At 42.2% G+C, this 19,026-nt stretch overlaps 1 protein-coding gene across 2 annotated transcripts in view; it reads left to right on the top strand.

The window, feature by feature from the left end:
• Positions 1–19,026, top strand: part of NVL (nuclear VCP like) — a 44,806-nt gene that overhangs the window by 5,496 nt on the left and 20,284 nt on the right. For both annotated transcript variants that reach the window (XR_014562741.1, XM_083733246.1), the window contains exons 5-14: positions 388–436; positions 3,502–3,768; positions 6,677–6,788; positions 6,996–7,072; positions 7,899–8,033; positions 8,896–8,997; positions 11,093–11,210; positions 13,790–13,934; positions 14,736–15,006; positions 16,864–17,082. Coding sequence is in view for 1 of the 2 variants with exons in the window: in XM_083733246.1 (XP_083589372.1) it covers positions 388–436; positions 3,502–3,768; positions 6,677–6,788; positions 6,996–7,072; positions 7,899–8,033; positions 8,896–8,997; positions 11,093–11,210; positions 13,790–13,934; positions 14,736–15,006; positions 16,864–17,082 (1,495 nt within the window). In the remaining variant the exon portion in view is untranslated. The remainder of the gene's footprint in view (positions 1–387; positions 437–3,501; positions 3,769–6,676; positions 6,789–6,995; positions 7,073–7,898; positions 8,034–8,895; positions 8,998–11,092; positions 11,211–13,789; positions 13,935–14,735; positions 15,007–16,863; positions 17,083–19,026) is intronic.

Raw genomic sequence — 19,026 nt, forward strand, 5'->3', positions numbered from 1 at the left:
GTTTGAAAGCACGTCAAAGTGCAAGTAGATAAATAGATACTACTCCGGCGGGAAGGTAAACGGCGTTTCCGTGCACTGCTCTGGTTCGCCAGAAGCTTAGTCATGCTGGTCACATGACCCAGAAGCTGTACGCTGGCTCCCTTGGCCAATAAAGCAAGATGAGCGCCGGAACCCCAGAGTCAGTCACGACTGGACCTAATGGTCAGGGGTCCCTTTATCTTAGGAAACAGAATGCTGGACTAGATAGACCTTTGGTTTGATCTAGCAGGGCTCCTATGTCAGGGATGATGGCAGTTGTCATCTAACAGCATGTGAAAGGCCCCAGGGTCTCTGTCTTAAATAATAATGTCAAACCTAATTGTTAAAACATCCTTTCTTTCTCCTAAGTGATTCAGAAAGCTGCATGGATACTTCGGACACTGACACAGGACTCCCAGTAAGTGTGTCTGTGTTGGACTGTTTTCTGATGAAGTGTATCTGTTACTATGTGTACTAAGAATAGTTTATAGTTCTGAAACCAAGTGTATGCAGTGGATATAGATGAAAAGCCTTCAATCAGTAGTGGCCAGCCTTTTCTTCAAACCTGCATGAGGTTCAGGTAGGTAGTCGTGTATCTGAAGAAGTGTGCATGCACACGAAAGCGTATAGCAAGAACAAACTTAGTTGATCTCTAAGGTGCTGCTGGACAATTTTTATATATATTTCAACTACGTGAGATGGACAGCGCCACTCCTAGTACAGTGCATAATCATACATATGTAGCTCCTGCCATCTAGTGGCTTGGGCCGGTTTGCCTCTTATCTATTGAAGCATGAGACCTGGTTTTGCCATAATCCAAACAATAACGCTCCTGTCAAGGTGTGCCACATACTGCTGCTTGTGTGACTTGTGACACTCACATTGCAAATTGATGTTGGAAAAGGTGTGCGAAAGCAACCATTAAAGAGAAAGGCATCACAGAGAGCCAGAAAAATACTAATCCAGAACATTAGAAATCATAGGCGCCGACTCCATGGGGCCTGAGGGGGCCCGAGCCCCCTCAAAAATTCGTTTGGGGGGGCAGAGCCCCCCCAATAATTTAAGAAAATTATTACCGTAAATTTCGCTCTATAACACACAGATTTTTTCTCCTAAAAAGTAAGGGGAAATGTCTGTGCGTGTTATTGAGCGAATGTGTGGTCCCTGGAGCTGACTCGCCGGAGCGCAGGGGCAAAAATAGGCAAAAATCAGGCAAAAATAAGATCGGGCGGTTGGGCGGAGGGAAGGCGGAAGCTGCTGCTTTCCTGCATTCTGCCTCAGGGTCTTACTGCCCACCCGCTTCTGTTGCTGCGTTTGCTCAAACTCAACAAAGAGCAGGGAATCCCCTGCCCTCCTGGCAAGCAGAGGGTTAAGGAAAGGATCGAGTCCTTCCTTCTAATTCTTTCCTAGTCACACTGTGTGCAGGCTCCAGCCCACCACCACCTCCTCTCCGTGCTCTAGGGATGCAGGTGGGAGAGAGAGAGAGAGGGCTGGCTTGGGGGGGGGACTTTTGCCTTCCTTTCCTCCCCCCCACCCCGTTAAACTCCTCCCCTGCATTCTTAGCCAGCTGCTTCTCCGCACACCCCTCTTGTGCTTCTTGTCCCTTCTGTGTTTTTCCTTCCCTCCCCATTTAAAACGTGGTGACAAAGCACGGATCCACATGGATCCTCAGGATTTTGCATTGGGTCACCCCAAATTCACCATCAGATCACATAGCATGTCCATGGCTACATCTTGCACCAAAAAAATCACGCACCCACTGTTGCCTAGGGTCACAGTGGTGCAAAAACGTGGTTACAAAGCACGGATCCACATGGATCCTCAGGATCTTTGCATTGGGTCACCCCAAATTCACCATCAGATCACATAGCATGTCCATGGCTACATCTTGCACCAAAAAAATCACGCACCCACTGTTGCCTAGGGTCACAGTGGTGCAAAAACGTGGTTACAAAGCATGGATCCACATGGATCCTCAGGATTTTTGCACTGGGCTACTCCAAACTCACTGTCAGATATTAAAAATCTTTATAAAATAGAGAATTAAATACATACAGAATGTTAAATTTTCAGTTTTGAAATATTAGTACTAGTTTAGTACTGTATTTCTATATTACTATAGTACTGTATTAGTTATTTTCAAATACTTAAATATTTTTAGGGTGTAAGACCCAATTAAAGCCCGTTATTTACATACAGTATTACAGTATTTACATACAGTATTAGGCATACTGTATTAACTTTATTAACTGTATTAAAGCATTAACTTTGAGATATTATATTTATTTAATGAACCCTCAGCCTTATTCAAAGTAAGCTTAAATTAGCTATTTCACTTATTAATCAAAGTGCTATTACTGTGCGACAGCAATATTTTATGTTTTATTCTTTTAATGATAGTTTAGGATTTATTTAAATATCATTTCAGTCTTTTCAGAGCTATATATTCACTGCTCTGTAATAGTCTATAAGCATAATTGTTACTGTAAATTAAATTAGCTTTTTACGAAAATACCGTGCGTGTTTTTGTTTTGTTTCTTTTTTCAAAGCCAAAATGTATTTCAGGCTTGTTGAGTTTCCCGGAGTGTGGAGTTATAGAGAGTCGAGTTTTCGGGGTTCTAATGTTGATCATATGACTCTAAAATACTTTTAAAAAACTTTGAAACTCACTAATTTTCATCTAAAATTTAGAAAACTTCCTGGGGCAGGACCCCGGTATGGGCCCCCCCAATATTTTTTATAAGTCGGCGCCCCTGTTAGAAATATATGAATTAAAGAAGCGTTATAATGGACTTCCTTAGTGATAAAACTAGGGTGGGATGTCTGGGAGGGTGATTGCAGGAAATATCCTACAGAAGGAGGAAAAGCTGGATACTATTTACAGCTAGAAATTTGCTGAAGTGCAGGTGTCAGATATTTTGAATGATTACTTTATATATAATTGGCAGATAGAGAAGCAGACCTTCTTTTTCTATTTCTTATTATTTTTATTATTTTCTTCTTTCCTTTCTTTTTCTTCTTTCTAGTCTTCCTTTTTCTTTTTTTCTATTTTGTCTTTGTTAAGATATTTAATGTTTTAGTTTGGGGGGAGATATTTGATAATGTTCTGTGTTTTTCTTTATGTTCTAATAAAATTTATTTTTTAAAAAGGTGGGTGAAAGTCAACTACATATGTGCTTGTCCCAAGTCTGCCTTCACCTGGGCCGAAATAAGAAGTGCATGTGTGACTAAAATGTATAAGTGTTATTTGTGAAGACAGTTACTTGCTGGAGAACTCTTGCCTACCTGTAAAGGCAAGAAGGCAAGGGGTTGGTTACAGATCTGGTATATTTATAAAGTACCATTCAGTATTTTATGCATAATGTATTCTGTAGTGTATTCTGTAGCACATGTATTCTATAGCACACTAGTAAAAATAATTATGGTTAAAAAAAATCATAACCTTCCATTGATTCTTTTATAAATATATATTATATTTTTCAGCCCTCAAATCACATGAACTCATCTTTGTTGACCTTATACCGGAAAGGAAATCCAGATTCTCTTCCAGCATCTCCCAAGAGTTCGCAGACAATGTCCAGCACTCCTTCACAGAAGCCTGGATCGAATAGGCTTCCCACTCAAGCACCGTCTGATACCAGGATCTCAGAAGGTGGCTGGTTTATTGATAAAACCCCAGACAGGAAAGAGGAAAACTTCTTTATCGACCTTTGTGCAGAAGAAAGCGATGGTTCTAAACAGATGGTTGAGGTAATGTCTTGACATTAGTGAGAATTCTTCCATCTTTCCTGTCCCATCACGAAAACTTAGGGTCAATAACAATAAAGCATACATCTAAAAAGTACTATAAAAATAGTTTTAGGACGCTACGTTATTGTAGAAACGAAAACTCCTAAACTAGTATGACCGTTGCCAGCTAAAGGCAGTTCTAACGTTGTTTTTAGCCCATTTCAGATGTTTTCAAAAACACATGGGAATGAAAAATTATTTTACAGTTCGGTGGCTTTTGGAGATCAGTGAACATGCTCAGTCATTGGTTTATTTTTAAAAGAACGTTCTGTATTTCTGCATACCGCAAGATTCATCTGAGCACGGGGATTTTTCCCACTTGTTTCTCAGTGGCCTGGTTTTGGTTCCATTTGTTTTCTCCTGAGTGTGCAGTGAGAGGGAATATCCTCACCAAAACTGAGACCATTTACACATCTTGTTGCATTGTATGATGATGATGCATAGCTTTGAGTAACAAGTTCCTTGTTATGTTTTGTCATAGTGTTGGCACAAGCCCTGTTCTTTGTTTTCAGCCTTGCCTTAGTATATGGCTGGCTGCACATCTAGAAAACATCATTGTTTAACTTTTGACACACGTCCAGACTTTCTTGGCCTTAATCCCTCTGTTGGCACATGTAAAATGCACCCCAAGGCTACGGGGACGACGACACCATATAACTTTTTTTGTGTCTGCTTCCCACAACTCGCATGTTCCAGGTAGTCCTCAGCCTAGATGAGATGTGAATGGTCATATGGTGTTTCAGGGTCCCTCTTCCTTAATCCAACGGAAAATCAGTGTTTTTATTCTTACAGCTCTTCTGCTCAATTCTCATCCTATTTGAATGAGAGAATTAATCAAAAAAACAAAACAAAAACCAACCATGCACATCAGGTTCTGGGGAGTCAACGGGCTTTTTGCAAAATGTTGTTTAAGGTTATTAGTTGCTCATTATCTACAGCTGCTTAGCCCAGAACCTGTTCTTTTCATGTTGCATGAGAAAGCAGCACATAATGTGTAAAACAATATTTTGTCTATTTTATGACAAATCATAACGTTATCAGGGTCGATAGGACCACACAGGTTTCCAGACACCCTTATCTAGCTAGCATTGTTTAAACATCCCCCCCCCCCCTTAGAGCCTTCCTTGTGACTCACTAAGACTGGGTTTGTCTAATCACATCATTTTCTGTAAATCTTTCTAATCTAGTCACTGACACCCCAACTGTTTACCGACAATCAGTAGCCTCACTTTAGCAGGTAGCCAGACTTAAGGGCAGCTCTCAGGGCCTTTCAGTGACTCACCTCATGAGTTACTAGGACTCACAAGTTGCTTGAGCTTGTGACTTTGAGCCTGCAAGACAAGTACACTTAAATGACCGTGTCTTGGCTTTTTCCCCTGCAAGGATAAGCTTATATACTCTTAACATGCCAGCCAAACCCACAAGGTATGGTATAACAGTTTGGCTGTGCTGCGATTCCGAAGAAGAGAGAAACAGGGAGAGAAAGGGATAGATAGAAAGAGAGAGAAAGGGAAGGAAGTGGCCCAACATCGAAGCCAAACAGAGAGCTGGTAAGTTAGTCATCACTTTGCCACCCACCAGGAAATAGCTAATAAAAGATTGACTGTAGTTGGCATGTTATAAAACAAACCAGAAATGCCTTGCTCACAAATCCAGAACGATTGGCGGCAGTTTTTATAGTTTTTAAGAAGGTTTGGCACTTGAAAGGAAGTAGATCAAGCAGATCAAGTAGATAAAGAGAAAGGGAAGGTTTGTGAAACCTGCAAGCAGGATTTGAGCCCAAGAGCACCCCCGTCCTGTAGTTCAGCAACTGGTCTTCAGAAGCATTACTTGTGGAGGCAGAACATCGCCATCAGGGCCAATAGCCTTTCATAGCCCTCTTCTCCCTGAATTTGTTCGATCCTCTTCTGAAGCCATCTGGGTTGGTGACCGTTGCTGCCTTTCGTGGGAGCGAGCGTCACAGTTTCACCATGCACTGCATGAAGAAGTGCTTTTATCTCTCCTGAATTTTCCAACTTTCATTTTCCCTGGATGTCTGGGCATTTCTTGTGTTATGAGGGAGGGTGAGAAAAAATCTATCTCCTTGCACTTTCTCCATACCATGCATAATTGTATCAACTTCTATCATGTCTCCACTTACTCACCTTGTCTCTGAACTTAAAAGTCCCAAATGCAGCATCCTTCCTTCATAGGGGAGTTGCTGCATCCCTTTCATCATTTGGGTTGCCCTTTTCTGAACCTTCACCAACTCTACAATAATCTTTTGGGGGCGAGGCAGTCACAGGAACATTATGCTTAAGTAAAAGTATTATCTGCCCTCATCATGCAGTTGTGTAATGTGATTGTACATAGGCTATTTGTGTTATGTAGCATGTGTTGTTACCAGCAATTCACAACTCTTCATATTGTGCAGCTATTGGTGCAATCCAAACCGTGTCTTAACGGAAGTAAGTCATACTGAATTCAATTGGGCTTTCTTCCCAGGGGTTAAGATTGCAGCCCATTAAATGTATGTTGATGGTACTATTAAAAACTGGGGGATTAGTCAAGCCCAAACTACTGCTTGTGTTGTTTTTTGTCCCTGTTGGGGTAACCCTAATAACTTGTGTGCAGCTATATTTTTTGCTAGAAAAGGGAAAGTCTAAATGAATACTTTACGTTTTTTAAAGCTTGCAAATGATGTCATACTTAATAACTTCCGCTGGGCATTTCATTGGCATTTCCTTCTTGGGGTACATTTGGCTTACCAGTTCATTTTTCTATTGATTGAGTTTAAAGGTTTTTTTTTAAAAAAATTGCTGCTTTTGGTGTGGCTTACTGGGTAAAGAATGTCAGCAGACTAAATAGAAAAATCTTATTTGTACTCTAGGATTCAAAAGACGTTTCCTTTCTGGAGAAACCCAAGAGGAAGAGAAGTAAAAGGAGGAACGAGTCTCAAGAAGTAGATGAAGAAATAGAATCTGCTTTGAGAAAACAGAAGAGTAAGAGACATTGCACTAAAGAATATTTAAACAAAGAAACAAGAAAGCCCCTGCTTATTCCTCTCGCTCTTTTGTAAATGTAATACCTTGTTCTGTCCAAAACATTTCTTAATCTGCCCCCCCTCCCGTGCTTTCCATGTACTTGATGAGAATACCTCGCAGAATGTGTTCTCACTGTCCTAGTAATATTTCCATCTTTACTTACAGTTAAACAGAAAGGCTTCGAGCTGAGAACTTCTTCCGTGAAGTTTGAGGATATAGGAGGCAATGATGACACTCTGAAGGTTAGAGTTAACTAAACTCTCTGGGCAGGATTCAACTAATGAGTCCCATCAGTGGAAGCCCTGCGCAAAGACAATGCTCTCCCTCAACCCTGCAATGGCTTTGAGTGGGTCAGGAGAAACCCAGAGGGTAGGAGGAGGGGCTGTTGTGACTGGCAAGTTGAAAAGCTTGCCATAAGAGAACAGTCACCTTAGCTCAACATTGAATTCCTCCGACTGGATAAAAGTTGTCAAGAAAATCACTTATACAGTGAAAGAGATGAGCATCTACATAATGCTGAGGGTTGTTTCATGCAGCATTATCTAGGTGTAAGGCTATTTTTAAAAGCTGTAATCCACAAATCCTGAATCAGTGCTTTGCCTCACAGTGAAAGAAATTAAAACTCTATTCTGAGCTAACCCCAGTTTAGCTGTAAATTATACTTGCTTTATTGCATGATTCTGCTTTTGCTAGCAGTAGGAAGGTAAACTGAAGCACTAGCCTTAGATACCTTAGGAATGTTATGATTGCGCCAGGCATTGTTCACAGGCTTTCAAGCATATCTTCAACCTTCAGGGTTCAAAACTTCCGTGTCTTAAAATGAAAGGTGCGCTCTGACCCAAGTGCTATCTCTGCGCTTGTGATAAAGACACATAGTGCTGTTAATAACATTTGCAAAGATAAGATAATGCAGAATTTACTTATTTGCATTCGTCGGAATCCATTCACTGGTTGGGTGTGATCTCATATGGTGACAGGGCAGGAGAACACAGAATTCTGGAAGGATGTGAAAACTGTTAACTCTTACAAAAAGTAAGATAGGACAATTTTTTCCCATTTTCACTGTAGGAAGTGTGCAAGATGCTGATACATATCTGTCATCCTGAAGTATACAACTATTTAGGAGCTGTTCCACCTCGAGGATTTCTCTTGCATGGACCACCAGGGTGTGGGAAGACGTTATTAGCTCAGGCAATCGCTGGGGTGAGACTATTGGTGTATACTTTTTCTTGCTCTGCCTTCAAACCTCAGGTGTATTTGTATTTTTAATGCAGGCAGAGATGGTTTTAGGCATGTCTAATATGTATGTGACTGTGTGCGTGCACATCGCACCAAACCTGGAAGTAACCCTAAAAATCACAAAAAGGGCAGGGTCAGAATGGGGTGCTTGCATGTATTTTCAGTGGTGTTTCAAATATGCACGATTTAACTTAAATGCATGGTGCTTTTGAACATAGCCTCCACATAAATGGGAAGTTGCCTGTATACGAGTACTTCTGCTAGTTCTTGCATTCAAGATGTTACAGAATACATTGAGGAGTAATAGCTGGTGAAGCTCAAAACCTGCATTAAAAAAACAAACCTCCGTACAGCATTTCTGTAGCATCTTGAATGGCAGTGCTAGTGGAAGCACTGTGAAAAACACTTTAAAATGTTGAAGCTGCATGGGCCTCTTCCTGCTTTGTATGTCATGGTGCCCAGTACTTTTTTGAATAGAGGGGAAAGAATTTTGATACACAAGTTCTCTCTTCTCTTCCTGCAGGCCAGGCCTCCCAGGAGGTCATTGGGTTGCAATCTAGAGTCTCCTCAATTGTTGCCTTTCCTTGTCTTTTAAATGGTAGTGTACAAGGGAGTAGCACACCCTGGATAACTGCAAAATCTCATGACACTGTTATCGGTTAAAGTCTTTTTGTGCATTGCCCATTGAATCAAGGTGTGATATTACTCTCCCTTCCACCGTTCAGCCCTCCACGGTAGAGGCTTCTGTAAAATGCCTGAGCCTTGGTTAGTGTCTTTCCTATAATAATCTTATTTTGTGTTCATTTGTGTTTGTTTGTTTTTCTAGGAGCTTGAACTGCCAATACTCAAAGTAGCTGCTACTGAGATTGTGTCGGGAGTGTCTGGTGAATCGGAACAGAAGCTAAGGGAACTGTTTGAGCAAGCTGTGGTAAGACCAGCAGGAAACAGTCTTAAAGCCTTTTATTAATTCACTTGACTCTGAATCATTTCTACACACAAATTTAAAAGTGGAGAAAGGTGCATCCTCATCTAACATCCTCACAGGAAGGCAAATTTCCATGTATCAGAATACTAACTGTGGGTTGGCTGTAAAATTGCCCACTTATTTTTGTAAAAAAATATATATTGTTGAAACCCAACCTCTTTATGTTGTTGTTTAGTCGTGTCTGACTGTTCGTGACCCCCTGGACCAGAGCACGCCAGGCACTCCTGTCTTCCACTGCCTCTTGCAGTTTGGTCAAACTCATGCTGGTAGCTTTGAGAACACTGTCCAAGCATCTCGTCCTCTGTCGTCCCCTTCTCCTTGTGCCCTCCATCTTCCCAGCATCAGGGTCTTTTCCAGGGAGTCTTCTCTTCTCATGAGGTAGCCAAAGTATTGGAGCCTCAGCTTCACGATCTGTCCTTCCAGTGAGCACTCAGGGCTGATTTCCTTCAGAATGGATAGGTTTGATCTTCTTGCAGTCCATGGGACTCTCAAGAGTCTCCTCCAGCACCATAATTTAAAAGCATCAATTCTTCGGCAATCAGCCTTCTTTATGGTCCAGCTCTCACTTCCATACAAAACTACTGGGAAAACCATAGCTTTAACTATACAGATCACTGCCTTGGATCCCTGCCTTGCCGTGGCGAAGGGTCTTGAATAACTCAGAGAAGCTATGAGCTATGCCTTGCAGGGCCACCTAAGGTCATAGTGGAGAGTTTTGACCAAACGTGATCCACCTGGAGCAGGAACTGGCAAGCCACTCTAGTATCCCTGCCAAGAAAACTCCATGGACAAAGACAACAGGCATATAAAAAACCTCTTTATAGCTTCTATTTAAAATCTCCACTCAATAGAATCAAAACCTTTTTCTGCATTAAAATTAAAACCCAAATATTGCCTTTGCTGCCAAGTGTAGTTTTTCTAACATTTCATGATGGTTGTTTTCCAGCTATAAACTTTGTTCAGTATGGTCTCTAAGAAACTTATTTGCTAAATAATATTGCTGCCAAAATCAAATGATCTGCATTCAGCAGGGATGTAGATCTTTAGGATTCTAGTTCCTCCAGGTTCTTTTCTACTTTGAATTAGGATGCGTCTGTTTCTTTATATAGTCTTTTATGCAAAAAGTTTTAGAGGAAGTTGTTTTAATGTGTGTCATATTCTAGCTCTGTCACAGTACAATAACTTCTTTCAAAACTATTCAAACAATACACAGTGCTTATGAGTTTCAAGGTCACTTTCTCTTTAAAGTTTAATGCTGGACATTTTGTATTGTCCAAACATAGTGGTGTGTTTTGGTAATTGAAATCAACTTCCTTTTATTGACTCGATCAGCAGTCAGGCAGCACTAAAAGTGGTGCATTTTCTAGTTGAGTATTGCACTGGCGTGTTCCTTATTAACACCTGTATTTTCCTGCAAAGGAGAAAAGCTATTTTGGTTTTGAATAGTAGTTTTTTCTCCATACAGTAGTAGTAGAAATAAAATGATGGCTTATGAATAGACACAGAAAAGGGTGCAGTCCAAATCCATTAACTCAGTGCCTTGGGGGGGGGAATGTTGGATTTGACCAATACTGCATCTTGCATTTTTGTATTAGTGCTGCTGTTAGCCCATGCATAAGGGGGGAAACTGTTTATTGAATGGATATGGTAAAAATTAAAATAAGGAAGCACCTGCAATTGTTAATTGTGGCTCAATGTGTTGGGAGAGGCAGAAGGTTCAAGGGGACATATTTTGATAACTCTCATTCATTCTGTCACACCCCGACTCTCTTTTCATGTGTGTATGTCTCATTCACTTTTATTGTGCTTATATCTTTGGTAGATACCCTATGCAGACCTCTTTCCAGCACAGAGCACTTGCTAATATGTATCCGATTGGGTGAAAAGTTTTGTTTTAACTTTTTAACACTTGGTACCTTGCTGCTCTTTCAACAAGCATTTATTTGAAATTATAAAAGAAAAAATCATAATATGCTAAGAATTACTTAATCATTTTCTGTGTTTGTACTGATTTCTTTTTTATCATTATTATTTCTAGGCCAATGCTCCATGCATCCTCTTCATAGATGAAATTGATGCTATCACACCCAAGAGAGAAGTTGCCTCAAAGGACATGGAGCGGAGAATTGTAGCGCAGCTTCTGACTTGCATGGATGGTCAGGCCTTTTTTATTCTAGTAAAAATGCTCTATCAGACCTGCTTTTTAAATTGGATTTTGCTCTTTAGGTGAAATTTCAGCTGAATATCATGTCAGCTGCAGATTTCCAAGTACCAAATCAGCAAATTACAGAGGGGTAAAGGGACGCAGGTGGCGCCGTGGGTTAAACCACAGAGCCTAGGACTTGCCGATCAGAAGGTCGGCAGTTCGAATCCCTGCAACGGGTGAGCTCCCGTTGCTCGGTCCCTGCTCCTGCCAACCTAGCAGTTCGAAAGCACGTCAAAGTGCAAGTAGATAAATAGGTACTGCTCCTGCGGGAAGGTAAATGGCGTTTCCATGCGCTGCTCTAGTTTGCCAGAAGCGGCTTAGTCATGCTGGCCACATGACCCGGAAGCTGTACGCCGGCTCCCTCGGCCAATAAAGCGAGATGAGCGCCGCAACCCCAGAGTCGGCCACGACTGGACCTAATGGTCAGGGGTCCCTTTACCTTTTTAATTTGTGATAATCTTTACCGAAAGCACACAAAAGTGGGGGGGGGTGTCTTGCGGCACCTTAAAGACTATTTGATCTGACGTGGCAGGAGCTTTCAAGGGCCAGAACTCACTTTGCCTGATGCATTAGATACTTTCAGTTAACAACCGTGTTTATACATGCTGATAGGTCCAGTGTTGAACCTCTAACCTTCCACATGTTGAAGGACTCTAAATTCAATCAGCCACAACCAGCATGATCAGACATGCTGGGAGCTGAAGTTTACCAACATCTGTATACCTGGTATAGATAGAAAAATGTCACAGTATTATGCAGAGAGCACAGATGAGAACAGAATCCAATGAATTGAATGCACAAGGTCTAGACAGCCTGATAATGACTTTCAAAAGAGCAACTCAATAGGAGGTGTTACCACCAATTAGCATTTCTGAGTAAATTAACACTATCGTTGCTATTCTGAAGGGTCATTTAGCATACACAAAAACTGGTTAAATTTGTCACAAAACTCCCTCCTTTATATTCTTCTCCCGCTCCAAATGTAACTGTGTGTCCTCTTGACAACTGAGACCACAAAAGTGTATGTAGTAATAAGATTTGTTAATCTCTAAGTTGTTGCAGGTGGCGCTGTGAGTTAAACCACAGAGCCTAGGACTTGCCGATCAGAAGGTCGGTGGTTCGAATCCCCGTGACGGGGTGAGCTCCCGTTGCTCGGTCCCTGCTCCTGCCAACCTAGCAGTTCCAAAGCATGTCAAAGTGCAAGTAGATAAATAGGTACCGCTCCAGTGGGAAGGTAAATGGCGTTTCTGTGCACAGCTCTGATTCTCCAGAAGCGGCTTAGTCATGCTGGCCACATGACCCGGAAGCTCCCTTGGCCAATAAAGTGAGATGAGCGCCACAACCCCAGAGTCGGTCACGACTGGACCTAATGGTCAGGGGTCCCTTTACCTTTACCTTTGAGCTGTTGCAAGACTCTTTCTGATAAGTAGGTGTTGTAAGATCAATAGTGCAGAGACAATTGCTCTGCAACATGCCACAACATGGACAGATACTATTCCCATCAACTTGGATGTGTGACTAGCAGGTCAGCCCTTGTTAAGCTTGGTTGGGCCTTGAACTTGCCTTGAACTTGCCACCCCAAGACTCTTGAGAAAAGGGAGTTGGGACTCAGCCCACACCTTTACCTCTGTTGTAAATCGAGCTCAATGCCTCCAGTACCTGTCCAAACAGTTGTGATGAATTATAGAAAGCTATAACAACCCAACAAATACTGTTGCTACGGGAAGGGCAAAAGGTCTACTTCGTGAAACCAACTGGGAGAGCATAAAATTCCTTCCTAGCCTTGGCAAGTGATGTTTGTCCAGAGCAAGATCATAAGCAAAACTGAAACATGACAAATGGTAGGTGAGTCAGTGCTAGTGGGACCCTAAATTTATAGCTTGGACATGGGACAGAAGGAAGTGGTTCTCGCGCTGTCTTGCATTGAGGCCCTGTCCCCCAGAAGCTGACTGGTGTAGCCTGCAGGAAGCAGGATTGAATTGTCTGTGCATCAGTTGATGGGCAGAGAATTCAATCCTGATCAGAAAGGGTTTTGCACTGAAACCCCAGCTAAAGGTCCCGCAGCCCCATTTCATTTTAATGGAAACTGCTTTCTGCTCCCGGTGCAAGGTGAGCAAGCTTGGATCTCTTGCCCATCACCTGCTTTTGGGAGATGCATGCCTTCCTGCCTGTGAGGTGCTTCAAAGTCCCAGTGTTTGGACTTTTAAATGGTGATTGACAGGCAGGTGGCCCTGCCCCCCATCAGACTTGGCCTATAAGGCCAATCCTGATGGAGATCTAGCCTCTTGAGTTTCCTTACCCATTTTATGTGTTGTTCTCTCCTAGCCCAGTATTATCACTGCCAAAGAGCTATAGCAGACATGCTGCACAGTCACAGCATTCCCTGTAGCATCATTGCTAGTAAAAGTTACGGTACACACCTGAGTTGTATACTGAGGGTATATAGCACAAATAATGCTTTCCTAACAGCAAAGCATACTTTCCTTTGCCAGTTTCCTGTGAGTTTATTGTTTTTCCTTCATCTTTCAGATTTGAATAATCTGGCTACTGCCGCTCAGGTTCTAGTAATTGGGGCAACCAACAGACCAGACTCGCTGGACCCAGCCCTGCGACGTGCAGGAAGATTTGATCGAGAGATTTGTTTGGGGATTCCGGGTGAAGCAGCCAGAGAGAAGTGTGTGAGCTTTGCTTTTAAAGTTGTTGTGTGTTTTTTTAAAAAAGTTCAGTTTATGGCTTGCTAGCTCTTGGATCCAAAAGTTTCCCTTAAACTTTTAACTAAAAAAAAAGCAAATATAGCTGCTGCTTCTGTTGTAGTACAGGAAAAAGTCTGTGTCAGATTTTTCCCTGTAGCATAGACATCCCAATTCAGACATTTGGCCAATAAAGCAATAATACGGAAAGAGTAGCATGGCTTGTTTAGAATTTTTTGAGGAGTCAATACCTTCATGCTATGTTTTCTCATAGATTTGTTTATTTTCTATTCAGATGCTTTGGTTTTGGTTCACCTATTACAGGAGTGAGCAGATTAAGGGCTTGTGGGATCTACTTCCCTTTTTGGTTCACCTATTACAGGAGTGAGCAGATTAAGGGCTTGTGGGATCTACTTCCCTTTTTACAAAGACCTCGAGACACCCTGGTGCAAAAGACAATAGAATTAGAGAACTCTGAGTCCAGGAACTTGCTTTGAGTAACAGACTAAAAATCTATTCAGCAGCCTAATTTTGGACACTGGAGTGGGAAAGAGAACATTAATTCTGTTACTGGTATTGTTTAAAGTTTAAGCAATGAAAAAATGGAGCATTCTTGTGGATCTTCTGCAAATCATGCAGAAATCCACCAAAGTTTAATAAATTATAAATATCTCTGCCCCTTTCATAAGCTCTGGGACAAATAATTAAATAACTTATGATTTTCTTTCTTTCTTTCATAAAGACTAAAACTGTAGTAACTTCTTCCTTTTTCTTCCCTTTGCCAGAATTCTGAAGACATTGTGTCGAAAACTTAGACTGCAGGAATCTTTTGACTTTGGTCAATTGGCTCATTTGACCCCAGGCTACGTCGGTGCTGATCTCATGGCACTGTGCCGTGAAGCTGCAATGTGCACTGTGAATAGAGTTCTCATTAAGCTGGAGATGGAGCAGCACAAAGTCCTGAGAAGTAACGAAAGGTCATCTGGGCAAGACATGGAAAAGGATACTGAAGAGCTTGTAAGACAGGTTATCAAAGAGCCAGAACTTCCCACTATGGTATGTATTTTCTTTGTATCCTTTCCCTGTATCCTACTATAACTCTTCCGTAATTTTTAATATTTCCCACTTGGTATGTTGTCGTTGAGTCAACTCTTTGTAACCCCCTGGACCAGAGCATGCCAGGCACTCCTGTCTTCCACTGCCTCCCGCAGTTTGGACAAACTCATGTTAGTAGCTTCGAGAACACTGTCCGACCATCTCGTCCTCTGTCGTCTCCTTCTCCTTGTGCCCTCCATCTTTCCCAACATCAGAGTCTTTTCCAGGGAGTCTTCTCTTCTCATGAGGTGGCCAAGTACCTGTATTGGAGCCTCAGCTTCACGGTCTGTCCTTCCAGTGAGCACTCAGGGCAGATTTCCTTAAGAATGGAGAGGTTTGATCTTCTTGCAGTCCATGGGACTCTCAAGTATGTCCTCCAGCACCATAATTCAAAAGCATCAATTCTTTGGCGATCAGCCTTCTTTATGGTCCAGTTCTCACTTCCATACATCACTACTGGGAAAACCATAGCTTTAACTATATAGACCTTTGTTGGCAAGGTGATGTCTCTACTTTTTAAGATGCTGTCTAGGTTTACCATCGCTTTTCTCCCAAGAAGCAGGCGTCTTTTAATTTTGTGACTGCTGTCACCATCTGCAGTGATCATGGAGCCCAAGAAAGTAAAATCTTTCACTGCCACTTGGTATATGCATTAGTGTTTCCTTCATTGGGGCAAACTTTGCAAAAGCCTGACAATGGTCTATTAGGAGATGCATGTGGTCCTCCATATGTTGCTGAACTACAATTCCCATCAGCCCTAGCCAGCATGGCCAAAGGTTAAGGTTGTTGGGAGTTGTAGTTCAACAATGTTTGGTGGGCCAAAGGTTTCACAGCCCTGAACTGTGAACAAAGTAGCAAGCAAACTTTTGAGTTCTCCAGAACTCATTTTTGGACTGGATGTTCAGTAAAATGATGAGGGAGAACCAGATATACTTCCCTGAGTTTGTTGGAACAAGTGTGGGATTAAAATGTAGTAATTATAACAGTTTAAAAAAAACCCTTTAACCCTCTCCTTGTAGTGTACAATTTTGGGAGCTGGTGTGATCAGTTGATGATAAATAAACTTTTATTTACTTATTTAGGAAGAATTTATGAGCCACTTGATTTTTTAAAAAACCTAAGCAGTAATAATTATCAATAATATAAAAATAAAATTATGTACATTTATTTTTAGAAGAATAAAGATGTGTTAAATTGAAGGGCAAGAATTAATAAATGGCAAAACCTAAAAGTACAAAAAGCAGTGCAAATATGTTCAATTAAAGAGATTTTTTCCTGTTTTAGAAAAGAGCCTTGGCTTCTAAGGGTCATGCATAAGCAGAAAAACAAAAACAGAACCATAAACTTTTATTGCGCTAGCCAAAGGCCATGGCATCTTCCAAAGAAGGGTGGAGAAAAACAGCAGTAGCTATGCATGCAGTAAAACCATGATCAAATCCACCAGAATTCCTTATTACGCATAATAAAAAGTAATTCTCAGAAGAAATGTGCGGATTAGATCTTGGCGTCTCCTTCATAAGCCAGTAAAACATGAATCTCTGGCATTCTCTGGGAATACATGAAGACATTAATGGAATGCAAGACAGTGAATTGCCTATTAAAGTTAATTAGTTTGTGCTTGTCTTGAACTCAATTGTTCCTGCAATATTTCACTACAAAAGGATGCTGTTAAGTAACCGTAGTCTTTGGCCAGTTTCAAGCATGTTGTAATCAAACTCCTGCCTTCATTGTTATTTATCCATACATGATTAAACTTTAGGAGGTTCTCCCTCTAACCTGTTCTTGTATTTCCTGCTACTCCTGATCTTTCTTCTCTAGGATGAATTGCAGAGGCTACTCCAGTTGCTAAAGGAACCAGACCCCCTTGGGGAAGATCAGCTGCAAAAGCTATGCATTGAGTTGAATGATTTCATTGTTGCGCTCTCTTCGGTGCAACCCTCTGCCAAGAGAGAAGGCTTTGTTACAGTCCCCGATGTGACGTGGGCGGATGTGGGCGCCCTGGAGGATATTCGGGAGGAGCTCACCATGGCAATACTGGTAGGGGCTGGACGCTGCTACAAAGTCCTGTTAATGCACACAAGGCTGAAATAGCTTCTGGAGGTTAAGCTGTGCGATTCTGCCAGGGCATTTTTGTGGGTTTTTCGCTTGAAAGAATATGAGAGGAAATGAGCTGCATTCTTGGCCTATCGAGTTTGCAGGAAGCAAGAAATGGTGTAGTGGTTTCACTTGGAAATGGAGGCTTATTGACTGAAGTGCGACATTATAATTAGTCGGCAGCTTCCTTTTCCAGTCAAGTCAGAATGTAGTTTGAGGAAACAGTGAGAGGAAGCAGTACATAGAAAGGAGACATTGCAGTTCCAAGTAATTCTTTCTGTCGGACTCCAGCACCAATGAGTCTTGGCCAGGCCTAGCTAATGGTCAGAGAGATAGGAGCCATAGTCCTGCAGCAGTTGGAAGGCCACAGGTTCCCCCAGCACTTGTCTGTAGCATAGTCCTCTTGAGGACTGAACTGTTCCTTTTTTAAAAGGAGAAACAAGTGCTATAAAGAGTAACTGCAGTGTGCAGACAGCTGTTACTAGAGATTTGGATGGAGGGAAATACAGACACACCCTGAGTTGGTAATGCATAAAAACAAACAAGTCCTTTTTTAATTTAAGCTTGAGACGTGTAGGTGTAACACTGGCTCCCTATATCCCATGGTTTACAAATTGGGCGCCAGGCTCAGGAGTAATAATAATAATAATAACTCATTATTTATACCCTGCCCATCTGGCTGAGTTTCCCCAGCCACTCTGGGCAGCTTCCAACAAAACACTAAAATACAATACCCTATTAAAAATTAAAAGCTTCCCTAAACAGGGCTGCCTTCAGATGTCTTCTAAAAGTTTGGTAGTTATTTTTCTCTTTGACATCTGGTGGGAGGGCGTTCCACAGGGCAGGTGCCACTACTGAGAAGGCCATCTGCCTGGTTCCCTGTAACTTGGCTTCTTGCAGTGAGGGAACCACCAGAAGGCCCTCGGTGCTGGACCTCAGCTTCCTTTTCCACGCCTTGGCCATCTTTGCAAGCATTCTTTATAGATAATGTCAGAGCCAGACGCCTCTCCCCTACTCCCAGCCATGTAAATGAGGATACCAGAGTTTACGCTGTTGTTTGGGTTGAGCACAAGGAGTCAACAACAGAGGGCTTGAACCCGGGCTTCCTTGCTGCTCGGCATTCCACCATGCCATCTCTGGAGCAGCCGCATGTTTGTGGCCTGGTAGTTGGCTGCTTGTATGTGCAGGAGTAGTTATGCATGCTGTGTTGACTTACGCTGGTTTGATGGTGCTGGGGCCCAGCAGCAAAAGTGTGGGAGGTTGACTTTTCAAAGACTTCCTTCCAAGCAATATTCCTTTCCTTTGAAGACACAGCACGATCATTTGCAGGCCTCGGTCGATACTGCTTCTTATCAGTTGTCACTATGCAAGTGCTGTGAACACAAGTTATCTTTAAGCTCTTTTGGTCAACTTTAGCAGGTCGCTTCTTTTTTCATGTAGGGCAGGAGTGGAGAATCTTTTTGGCCCAGCAGGCCAGATCTTTCTCTCCCACACCCATGGGCTAGCTTTGACAGCTGGGCAGAACCATCTACCTGCCAATCATCTGAGGTCATAATGTGGGGGGAAATAGTGACCAAGCAGGATAGAACCCCTGGACAATCAGCTAATGAGCTGTGGGGGGGTCGGGTCAATCATACTTTCTGCCATATCGAACCTGCCCATCAGCTGACATCACCTGCCCATTGAGGTGATATCACCTTATTGTCAGGTGGGCGTGGCTTCAGAAAATTGGAACTCTGGTGGACCAGGATTGTTCCGAGGTTCCCCAGCCCTGATGTCCTGTTGAGACTTTTCAGAATCTTTCATCTGTACCAAAGGTGTGTCTCCCTTGGGAGGTTGTGGACTCTCCTTCCTTGGAAGGTTTTAAGCAGAGGTTGGATGGCCGTC

Source organism: Podarcis gaigeae (genome assembly GCF_964106915.1).
Source record: "Podarcis gaigeae genome assembly, chromosome: 3".
Lineage (NCBI taxonomy): Eukaryota > Metazoa > Chordata > Lepidosauria > Squamata > Lacertidae > Podarcis > Podarcis gaigeae.